This window comes from Xenopus laevis, chromosome 1L (assembly GCF_017654675.1).
Source record: "Xenopus laevis strain J_2021 chromosome 1L, Xenopus_laevis_v10.1, whole genome shotgun sequence".
In the NCBI taxonomy this organism is placed as follows: domain Eukaryota; kingdom Metazoa; phylum Chordata; class Amphibia; order Anura; family Pipidae; genus Xenopus; species Xenopus laevis.
Genome location: NC_054371.1, coordinates 189,965,169 through 189,977,236, shown reverse-complemented (window position 1 = coordinate 189,977,236; position 12,068 = coordinate 189,965,169). Strand labels below are relative to the sequence as shown.

General features: G+C 35.9%; 1 protein-coding gene across 2 annotated transcripts in view; it reads right to left on the bottom strand.

Annotated features, from left to right (window-relative positions):
* The window catches only part of efna5.L (ephrin A5 L homeolog), a 275,283-nt gene that overhangs the window by 48,450 nt on the left and 214,765 nt on the right, over positions 1-12,068 (bottom strand). For both annotated transcript variants that reach the window (XM_018264450.2, XM_018264443.2), the window contains exon 2: positions 659-951. In XM_018264450.2, coding sequence (XP_018119939.1) covers positions 659-951 — 293 coding nt within the window. The remainder of the gene's footprint in view (positions 1-658; positions 952-12,068) is intronic.

Genomic DNA, 12,068 nt, shown 5'->3' with positions numbered 1-12,068 from the left:
TTGTTGAAATGAACATGCACGAAATGTAGTCGAATTATACCCAACCCACACCCATCCTGACCCAGCAAGCCATTTTTATCTATAGACCATAGTCTGACCCCCCCCCATCTCTAATGTCACCAAAGTGGTGGGGCAAAGCAGGTGTGAATCTATAAATACTGACTGCTAGAGATGAAATTTGGGCACAGTCAGGTCACGGTTGGGCAGAAGGAAGAGTTCAGCCCAAACCCACCTGTGAGTAGCACCTGATTGTGGTGGAGGCAATTACAATGACATTTTGGGATAAGTTGTGGTACCATGGGAAAACATGGTGGATCACACTGTAGTAAATGAGCCCTAATATCTCCTAAAAATAATGGGTTTTAATTTGTACCGTAATGTTAATCCCTACGCAAACAAGACATTCAATTTTTCAAATGCTCCTCTAAGCCCTTCTGCAATTTAAATTAAATTGAAGTATTCATTCATTTAAAAATATGCACAGCTGAACATGCACGTAAAGACATTCAGAGTTCTACTGATGTCTGTATAATTGTACAAGTACATTATAAAATACATTATTTTCCCAAAGTTGTCTAAATGATAAAATTATTTAAAATAGAAATAAAGGAAACTTGGATTCAAAACCAAGATAGAATCTAGCTGAATGGGTACTCACATATATAATAATATTCCCGTCCTGGTCTGAATTCAAACCCTAATGAGAAGGGTGTGAAGAGCTGAAATTTTTCTGAAAACTTTAGTGGTCCATTAGAGGAGTGAGGGCGATTGCATTCCCATCTCTTGAAGCCTTTGGATGTGTGATCACAGGAGCTGTAACCATCAAAATTCACCATGTACAAAACATAGCGCTCAGTTTTATCTTCAGGAACTGAGTCTTCATAATGAGGACAGAACACATCTAGGTAGTCATTGATACAGACATCAATGTGGTAATCACCTCTCATGAACCTGTGAACACAAAAAGAATTGATTCAGAAATTGTTATCCTATTATATCACCTAGATGGAAAATAATTTTAGAAGCAAACTTTCTTAACTAGCATGGATAGTCTTTAAGAGAACAATGATACAATGACTGGATATTTTTCACCTTGTGTTTTACTTATCTGCACTATTACAGATTGTAAGCCCTTCCAGGAAAGGCACTTACCTAATGTATTGGCTTGTCTGTATGTCATTTTGTAGCTACCCTTTTGTACCCATTGTAAATGCAATAATCATCTATATACACAGTTAATATACTCTGCTTTGTTTTGCCGTTTCAAATATCAAGTTTGCATACTGGGTATGAAGAAGAAGAAATTCAGGGCACTATTAAAGGTAACATCAAAATATGAAAAGTACTCCTGTGATTTCACATTTCAGTGATTTGTATCCAGCAGAGTAAAAAAACACAGCAGCATCTATTATCAAAGTTATAATTTCAGTGTAGTGGGTTTGATTATCTGTTCTAGCATCATCAGAACATGTTTTATTTGTTGAATAAATCAACCCAGTTTTGTTATATATCTGTTAACATAAAATGCGTAGTTGCCTTTCTTTTTGTGGACTTTTTGTGGTCTAAAACTTCTGTCAAAAAGTCTGCAGGATTAATTATTAATTTCAATAATATAAAGATCATTTGAAAAGAAAGAAAGAATAAATCAACCCTTTCTAACGTCTTAAAGCAAAACGAAATGTAATTATTTTGTGGTTTAAAGGACATCATAATTAGTGATGGGCGGATTTATTCGCCAGGTGCGAATTTGTGCAATTTGCCGCCAGCGAATAACGGGCACAGTTTCCCGAATTTCGCTAATTTTCCGGCAAAGCGAAACAGCGCAAATTCACCCATCACTAATCATAATAATTGACATGATATTACACCAGGGGTAGTGTTTCAATAGAAGAATGATGGCAGTATGTAACTAAGATAATAAAGCTAAGTGGAGAGAATAAGCAATGTATGTACATCACCTATGTAAAATTTAGACTAAAACAACTATATTTTATGAACAGGTGATCTTTTTCCATTGAAATATAAAAAGAGTCCAACATAACAATGTGAAATATGAGTAAAAATAGTCAGTAGCCTTAGTGAAAGCCACACATATATAGGGAAACAGGAATATATCCATTTCACTCCTTTTGTCATCAACATTTCTACACTGTTGAGTCTATAACACATCTATTCAAGAACTTCATATTTTTACATCTGCCTTGAGAAAAGAAATGTCTTTTCAGCCATATAAAAAAAACATACAAATATATTCACTGCAACAAGTCTGTTTTCACCTATTTTCTGTGATTTATGACGTTACGACAGCCATGTTTATTTTTTAACACATTGCTGGCACTCATTCCTCAGGAAACATACAAAGCAAGTATAGCATTTACAAGAAACATAGAAGCAATGTGGTTTGCCTGCCAAACTACACAGAAAGGAATCCTGCAGTTTTATGATAAAAGGATTCTGGGATATGAATTAATAGTGCTACGGTTAACCTGACAGCTTTGAACGCGAGCCAGATGAGTGTTGTAGCCCAAGGTGCTAGCCCAAATGGATTTTCTCTTTAATTATTATAAAGCATTTTCAGACATGCAACAGAGGAGGATTAGCAAGTGTCATTTTGTGACATCTGACACTGATGTGCTTTGAATGATAAATTAGCATTTATACATGCAAGCCCACCCTGGTGCTTTGGGGAAAAAAAATAACATGTACTGTATAATAGTTGTGACAAGATATTGCCTTTCCAGCAGAACAAGAATCCTTTATGTAAAAAATGTGGGAAGAAAAACATCAAAAGTTGTAATCATATTTTATTTCAAAAGTGTGATTAAAGATATACTCCTAGAAAGTGAATTACCTAAAGTTCAGGGTTTATTCTCCTGCAAGATACATTTTGTGTTTACCGTTCTTAGAGTAATATCATGTGTGCAAAGATCAGCTTCAAGTTAATGAAACACAAAACTTATTAGATGAGCCACAGACACCAGGAATTATATGTTTTATGTAATGTATTGTTCAAAGTAAGTTCAGAATCCATCACACGAAATTGATGATATAATAACCTCTGCTCGGTGACCTCCCCTGCTTTCAACTAATTGATCTTCCTCCACTGCTAGTCACAATGATAAAGCTGAAGTATAAACTGTGAGATGAAAGGGGTCGTGACATATTCCCATTTGAGAGTTGACATCTGCAAGTTTTCTAGTGTTCAGCTGTTATAAAGAGGTTTCTTCTGAAACATCAAGACTTCAGCCTTAACTGTATGTTATTATCCTTTATTTATATAGGGCCGACATATGTTAGGAATAAGTGTTGTCTCAAATTAACATTTAAGTAAGATAAAAATAAGAGATAGTCTACATACATGAAAAACATAAAACGAATGCTGAAGACCTTTACATGATTGTACGGGTCTATGAACCTTGATGATACTTATCTAGTGCAGTATCCATTGGGTAGTTCAGTTTATTAGTGTTTGAAATACACAGGTCCAGAAAAACCTTGAGCCCAGTTAGACCATAATAAACCTCACAAGGTATTTTCTATAGTCAACAAGAGCATGTGAACATACCAGTTAAAAGTTAACACACCCAGCTGTCAACTAAAATAGAAATGGTAACAAGGTAAATCTGTCGATTTCTAGGGATAAAATCACATTTGGAATTAAGGCAGTGTTACCCGTTCATTTCACTGTTGTGGGCAAATTATTTTAAAAACACGTATTACACATTTGTAAGCTAAATTGTACTAAAATTGTAACGTCCTATGCAAGTAGAAATGAAGTTAGCCATTTCTGTTGGAACTGCCATGGTTCCAACTGTGTGACTACTGCTTGATTCCTTTGAATGGTGAAAATCCAGTTCTCTTTTGTGATATGATTGCTTTAAACAAAACATCTATTTGACTAAACTCCTTGTTATGTGTTGGAGGTAATCTGCCTAGTGGTAGAAGAGACCTTTTCAAGCAATAAGGTCAATATTAGAAGTTCAACTATGTATTCTGACTCCGAAGGTTTCGGGTGGCAAAAGACTATCTACAAAAAAAAAATATTTTGACTCATACTTTGGGAAGCTTATTGCTAATTATAAATGTGCTTACATAACACAGCAGGAAAGGAGTTCATTGTGGGGTGGATTAAATGTGTGATTTCCCTACAATCTGCACAGCACCTTAAATGAGAATAAAAAGGTCTTTTTACTTGGGGTGGCAAAAGTTAGGCACCGCCAAGTGATCGCATGTACTTATCTGAAACCCTGGGCGGGTGCACCTATTAGGAGACAACTGCATCTGGCCTGGGATTCTTCCAGCGAGCACCATGGATCGATCGTCTTCTAGCATCTTCTTTCTTCAAATTTCACGGGGGAAACACATGCGCAGTTGAAATAGCTGGCTTTTCTTTGAAGTTCAGCTTTTCACTCTACTGAGCATGTGCAGCCGCGACAAAAAAGAAGAAGACAAATTCTCCATGTTGTTTGCTGGAAGAATCCTGGGCCGGTGCAGTTTTTTCCTAATAGGTGCACTGGCCCGGGGGTTCAGTTAAATACATGCCTATCTTTTGGCACCCCCAAGTAAAAAGACCTTTCCTTCTCCTTTAAATAGCATCCAGCTCAGCCATCTTCTTAGTCTTACCCTAGTTTTACCATTGAAATTTAGCGATAGGGATTTATATTGCCTTTACTGCCTTTATATGCCTTTACTGTTGATATCTAGGACCTATCCAAATTCTCATGTATGCACTGGACTAAACATGAATGCTAATTAACTAATTAACAACTACTAATGTATCTTGTGAGTCTGTCCTCTTATACAGGCTTCTGTTTAAATTATATTTTCTATTTAGTATAACTTTTACACTTTTCTCATGAAGAAAAAAAAGCATCATTCAGTTTGTATTTTATTTTAGTGGTTTATGTTTGCATATTTACCTAATGACAGGAAATGTGATTTCTTCAAACAGTTTTGTCCTGATTCATACTTACAACATGACTGCTGTGTTTATGAAATTATAGTCATGAAGAATGAGAAGCTGTTTTTACACATTTCAGCTCATCTGTATTCAGAGAGAGATGGCATGATTTGTGACTACTAAACCGTTATGGATATACAAAACAAGTCTGCTTTCAGGGTTAAGACATGTTTCCTTTAGAAATAACTGCTTGATAAGGTCAAACCATCATTCTACCATGATTGCAAGCAGTGACCATTGGATGGCAACCCAAACAATAAATATTGAAATGTGAAACCTTGTTATTAATGGTGTATTTTGCTCTCAGGTATATACTGTACAAAATGGCAGCTGACAAACGTCACAAAATATTAACATTTAAAAATGTGCCAAACTGCTTTGCCTATCCCTAAATCTCATGTCTACTGTGATTCTAACTTGAGAATCCACAACACGCTTTTGGCTACTTTCAGTGGAATGTCTGTACGTTGACAATATTTGTCTATTTTACCTTGGGAATGGAAATCACAGATGAAATTTCCATAACTCTTAAAAACCAGTAATAGTTACTTGGGATGAAAAAGATGGCATTTTAAAGTTGACTGTCTAGCTGTAAGGTTATATTGACCAGAATACTAATATTTTTAGTAATACCATTTTATGCCTCTTTAATAAAATATTTTAAAAGAAAAATATAAATAGTAACGTATTGCTTTGCTTGGCCTCCTTACAAGACAGTGATAACTATGGTTGGAGTTCTTCTGCAGCCAAAGAAGGTTATATTACTCTTTGTTATGTTGTCTAATTCCCTTACTGAGAATTCCAATAATAGTATCAGTGCATTACATGAAGATATTTATGCCATCAATCCCAATTTTATGTAATAACAAATAAGCTTTGGCTTCTGATTTGGCACATTCAGTCAATAAACATTTGCTTATGAGGTTTTCAGTTTCTGCAGTAAGAGCAGAAGACATACAATATGCAAAAATCATCTGACATTTCCCAAAGTAGAAACGCTAACATCATACTCAGAATTTAATGCCTATGCTCTGTTTATCCATTAATGCAAATTCAAGCACAGCTTGTGCACATGAATGTGTTTTGTAATTATGAAATCTGAAGCTTATAAGAGACTTGTCTTCAAGTTAATAACTTTGTTGGCTATTGAAATAAGATATGACATATTTAACTAGATATCTAGAACAGCACATTATTTTTGGATTGTCTAACTCGTGGGCCAGCATCCTGAGGCTTTTCAGCTGTTGCTCAGTTACAGCTCTAATCATTTGACCCATAATTGTCTAATCCTAACTTAATTTCAGCTTTGAAAGATTATTCTGTGAAAAAAATAATATTAATGTATATTCATTTATATAATATTTTGAGAGGAAGAATGTTGGTATTTGTAGTTCAGAAACCAAATTCAGGATTCAGTTCAGGATTTGGCCATGATTCAGCCTTTTCAACAGATTCAGATTCGGCCAAATCCAAGTGTCTGGCAAAACTTGAATCCGAATCCTTAAAATCACCTTATTTGCATATGCAAATTAGGGTTTTGATTCAGTTCGTGATTTCCAGGATCCTTCATGACAGATTTGGGATTAAGCCAAATCCCAAAATAGTGGATTTGGTGCATCCCAAAAGGACACACATGGAAACATTTTGGTAGGGCTTTTGATTCCTAAAAATACCTTACACTCAGTTTGCCTTACCACTATAATAAACCTTTGGCCTGCTTGTGTTACAGATGTACAATGTAAAAACAAAATCAATGTTGATATGTATATCCCAATTTGTTAAGATTCTTTGATGGGAACTTATTCATTAGGATATATAATATATTGGTCATGTGTTTTCTAAGAAAGAAGCTATAGATCAGTCCCATCCTGGACCCTATCAGAAAGTAGGACTCAAGGACTCCCTGTAAACCATGTTTTACAGGAATGCAGGAATTAAATATGTCTTTCTACATAACAGTTAGTTATATAGTTATATTTGCACATATGCTACAACTTGAGCCATGTGTAGATACTCTGCTAACACCAAGATTAATAGTCAAGGTCAAGAACTGATGATGGAATTCTTCTAGAATTTAAAGTAGGGGAACTGATAGGCAAGACTTTGCTGTCTACACAACACTGTTGAGCTGTTAAAGACAAAGACACAGTGATCATACCTAAAGAGGATACAAAGTTTTTTTCTTCTTCTTCTTCTTCTTCTTCTTCTTGTTAAGTCCTCCATTCAATTACAGTTTATCAGGGTAATTAAACACTGAGAAAGGATGCCAGGCTAATTGTTAGATTATGATAATTACAAGTCATAGCTCTGCTAAAGCTGATCAAAATAAGATGTGGTTGCATGCACTTAGTTAAAGCTGCTCTGTAATCTTCAGCTGTAGCTATGAGAAGCCAGGCCATTATAACTAGTTCATTACAAATCAACCAGTGAAGCTTATTATTTGTAACCTTCCTTTTTCACCCAGCGTAGTGGAACAAAACTCCAAAAAGACTGAGCCCAAACTACTGTCTTGGACTGGCCCATTTCCATCATAATTACACAGTTGAATAAATTAGGTTGTTCCAGTGGTGAGAGATTGCATTTCAAATTACTGTTTCTAACATGAGTTCAGGCAACCAAAGTAAAAAGGCTGTTTTGTAGAACTGCAAAATCCCAGCTGAAATTAGTATTTTTTTATTCATTCACAAAAGGCAAAAACATAATTCAGGGCAAATATAAATGGCTGGACATGACAGCAATGGCCCAAGTGCAAAATATACCAATTTGTAAGGCTCGGAAAATCCTAAAACATCTATAGTTTTACTCATTTTAACCTTGTAAACTTTAATAAGTGTAACTAGTGTGTATACTGTAACTGTGCTCAAAGTGTTGAAAAATCAAAAATCAGGAAAAAGTAGTAAATAACAAATGGTCTCGCAGCATAAACCCCAGTCTGAGAGTTACTGGTAATGACCACAAACAACTAAAGTGTGAGGACCATCAGAAATTGTGTTTTAAAGGAATGAGGATACAATGTATTGTTGCCCTGCATGGTAAAACAGGTGTGTTTGCTTCAGAAACACTACTAAAGTTTATAAAGTTGCTATGTAGCCATGGGGGCAGCCATTCAAGCACACTACTACAGATCTGATCTCTGCTGTGTATCCTGTGCCGTTTCTACTTTTTCAGCTTTGAATGTCTGCCCCCAGGTTACACAGCAGCTTTTAATATAAACTATAGTTGAGTTTCTATACCCACCGAGTTGAACCCACCAGTTTTACCAGTGCAGGGCAACATTACATTATATTTGCATTACTGTAAAACACTTTTTTTGGTGCTACTGTACCTTTAAGATTAAAGTGAGCTGACATGTTGCCTTATCTACCAACATAAACTCAATATGTAGACTCCAGTGAAACCAAGTGACCATGCTATAATTCAAGGTTGGACTGGAGCATTGGGACCGACCGGGTTCCAAACATCTGGGGCCCAGTGCGCATATGGGGGCCACATATTGTTTTTTGTGGACCAGCCGATCAGGGGAGCGGGTCTGGGCTGATGGGGGACTATGAGGGCCAGGGCCCAACAGTCCGACCCTGCTATCATTAAAATAATAGAACATACATACGGGAAATAGGTGTATTCATGGTTACATGAACTATAATTTTTAAAATTCATAAGGGGATGGGCAGGGGCGTAACTATAGAGGAAGCAGACCCTGCGCCTGCAGGGGGGCCCAGGAGGTATAGGGGCCCCACGAGGCCCTAATTCATATACAGTTTAAATAAATATTGGTAAAACAAGTCAACTGCTAAAAATTTTGGGGGCCTGAAAAATAATTTGCTGTGGGGCCCAGTAATATCTAGTTACGCCACTGGGGATGGGCAAGGCAATATACCTTTCCATTGTTTGAAATATCTTACCAAGGAAAAATTACATAAAGATCTGTTAATGTTCTTACTGTATATGCAATTTCACACTCAACCCATTTATGACGGCGCATGACAACACACTGTTCAGCACTAATGATCAGGATGACATATTGCTCTTTGCCTTCTTAATTAACATTGTTACAGAGGCTGAAAACATAAATGTATAAACGTCATTCTATACAGAGTTGCATTCCTTGTTTTTGTTCACCTTGTTTAGGTTTTATTAAAGAGTTTTGCCTTAAACCACCTAAGTGATGCTGCTGCTTTGCCAGTACCTTTTAGTAAAATTAATGACATACTTTACTACAGCACACGTATATGGTACACAGACAAGTAGCACTGCTTCTGGGGTAATATTGTGACCCCTGATTGTAGTTGTGTATCACAATAAACGTACCCCTTCAAGTGCTGTGTAAACTAGAACAGTGTTTTAGGATTGTAATAATTATACAGTTCTGTTCTCTCTTTCAAGGTAAGAGCTTGTTAGGGGAGTGAGCATGGATACAAATCAAATATTTTTTCCTTTTTTTAAATCCTTTTAATGTATTGTTGAGTAGAAACTCTTTGATGAACTATGAGAAACATGTTCAGAGATGACATTTTCTTTTTTTTTTTAAACCATACTGAACAATGAATAGATTTTAGATGCACAGTCATCAATAAGCCCAGAACTGCATGGTTCCAGAGTAATAAAGGGATAGATATATATATATATATACACACACACATATCTATCTATCTATCTCTATATATATCTATATCTATATCTATATATATATATATATATATATATATATATATATATATATATATATAAATTATATGTTCAGTAGCTCTTTCTCCTGCTCTCCTACTTGTAAATTATATACTATGCGTCTCTGTTTCAAACTCCATCTCACATAACTCTATATATAAAAAGAGCCTTATTTCAAAGTAAACATACTTGACCCTTATCTCGATTTTAAAGGATCTGTGTTCTGTCACTGTCTCTGAAGTTCAACACTTGTCTAGCCCAAAAAGCTTCTCTGGGCATAGTTGTGTCATACACATGGATAATAAAGTAAGGCAGCAAACTAAGGGGCAACTTCATGCTGTGTGGCTTGTCAGCATATTGATCCTCATGTGGTTAGACTGGTGTTCATCTTCCCTTGCTCCCCTCCCTTTAATCCCTGCAATTGCTGCTCCTACTTGTGTATTGATTGCTTACTGCAGTGGGAATTTAACTTGCCAGGAAGGGCTACAACAAGCAAAGTCTGACTGTTTTCAGCATAAAACAGATTTACACTTCAAAAATTGTTCTTTGCTGACAGTGAATCTAATTCCCACTCCCATTCACACACATTTCTATGGAACAGTTACGAGGTACAGTACAAAAGAAAAAAATATATACATAACCGTTAACATCGTTTCTTGACACTTTGCTTGCCAAAGAGTTCTTTTGTAGGACGATATACTTACAGGGTTGGTTAGTTTACCATTACAATATTAGTGCCATAATACATACCTGGCGAAAATAAAGTAAGTACGGTCGACTTAATTGCTGAAACAGATTGCTTACTCTCCATCTTTATGATTCCTATAAGTCTTTTTTTAACTGTATTTTTTAAAAAAAAAAATTTCTGTATGGTGCAGAAAAGAAAACTTAAATGGCTTTATTATTATAACCATTGATGCATGTAGGAGTAAGCCCTAATGTGACAACTGCAGCATTGCAGAATATAAAACTGGTCAGTCCAAGGACTTTGTGAATGAACATAGCATCCTAACTAAATGCTGTAAGCATTCTAAATATACATAGCCATGGGTCATTAAAAATGATTTGTCAAGACTTCAAACAACACAGTAAAAACACAACAAGCCCAACTTGACACTAGCAGTTGAGTATGACCAGCTTTTTATGGCCTAAGGGGCATGTTTACCAGCCGGCCTATCGGGAAATAGTGTAGATCTGAGCTGCCTCAGCACTCTAGGGGGTCGCTAACTCTATCTACAACTTGTCCTAATTCTCAACACAAAAATCTGAAATTATTACAAAGCATAGAAGAAAATCTGTTGGGACAAAAAAGTTAAAAGTTTTAAACTATAATTACTCAATTACTGCCTAGTACACAACCTCAAAATACCTTACATCCCAATTAAAGACTAATTTTTCATATTTTGTTCAGCTTGAAATAATTCACCCACGCAAAGGTTTAAACCAAATAATAGTTTAAGTGATCAGCAAAACCACAGAACTACATCCTTCAACACCATTGGGACTGGAGACCCTACATCGCTGCACAAATGTCCCCCATGACATTGTTATGAATGTTCCATTATGACTCTATTACTGGAATTAACAAGCACTTGCATTCTCATAAGTTTGAATATGCTCCATATTGCTACTTGCATAAATGCTCCCATAGTGATCAATTAAAAACAAAATGGGACATAGAGTAGCAAAGTTCACTGAATAAACATTTCTTGGTTTTGTCAAGTGCAGAACTCTGCAGATGTTGTTGTCAAGAAAATAATAGAAATACATTATTTATTCTGCAGGTATCAGTACAAGAAAACAAATCTAGTTTTAACCATGGATAAATGTTCTACATAGATTTGGATTTTGCATTGGCTTGAAATACATTCTGCAAAAATACCTCGCTTGCACCAGAACAGCAGAGACCTTTGCAGTCCAAATTCAGTTGTGTAGTACCAATATACATGTTTGGGGGCCAATACATTTTAAAACAGGTTGTATTAAATTGGGGATAGCTATGGAAACCTATAGACATCCAATTACAGTCCAAGCGCCGATAGATAACACCCTTACATACCCTAAACCAGTGATGACTATTCCTGTTATAATGGACTTCATGATCAAATATTATTGGTAAAAGAGACTCTAATAGGTATCCAAGCAAGCCTTTGGAAGATCAATCCATCTGATACAATAAACAAATAAAAGCTTGTGCAAGAGCTGAAGCCTTTGGAAACATGACTATGCTAAACAAAAGAAAGGGTTGGAAGACAGTTGGTGTTACTAAAGCAAACTAAGAGAGCCATCTTCCCCAAATGAATTCATGTAAAGGGTGCTGACCATCTCCGAGAAAAACTAGTTTAACAGATGTTGAGTAAGACCCATGGGACCCAGTATACATTGGCACCTAATGGATGGTATTCAGTATAGTGCATTACTGGAATTCAATGGATGTCTATGG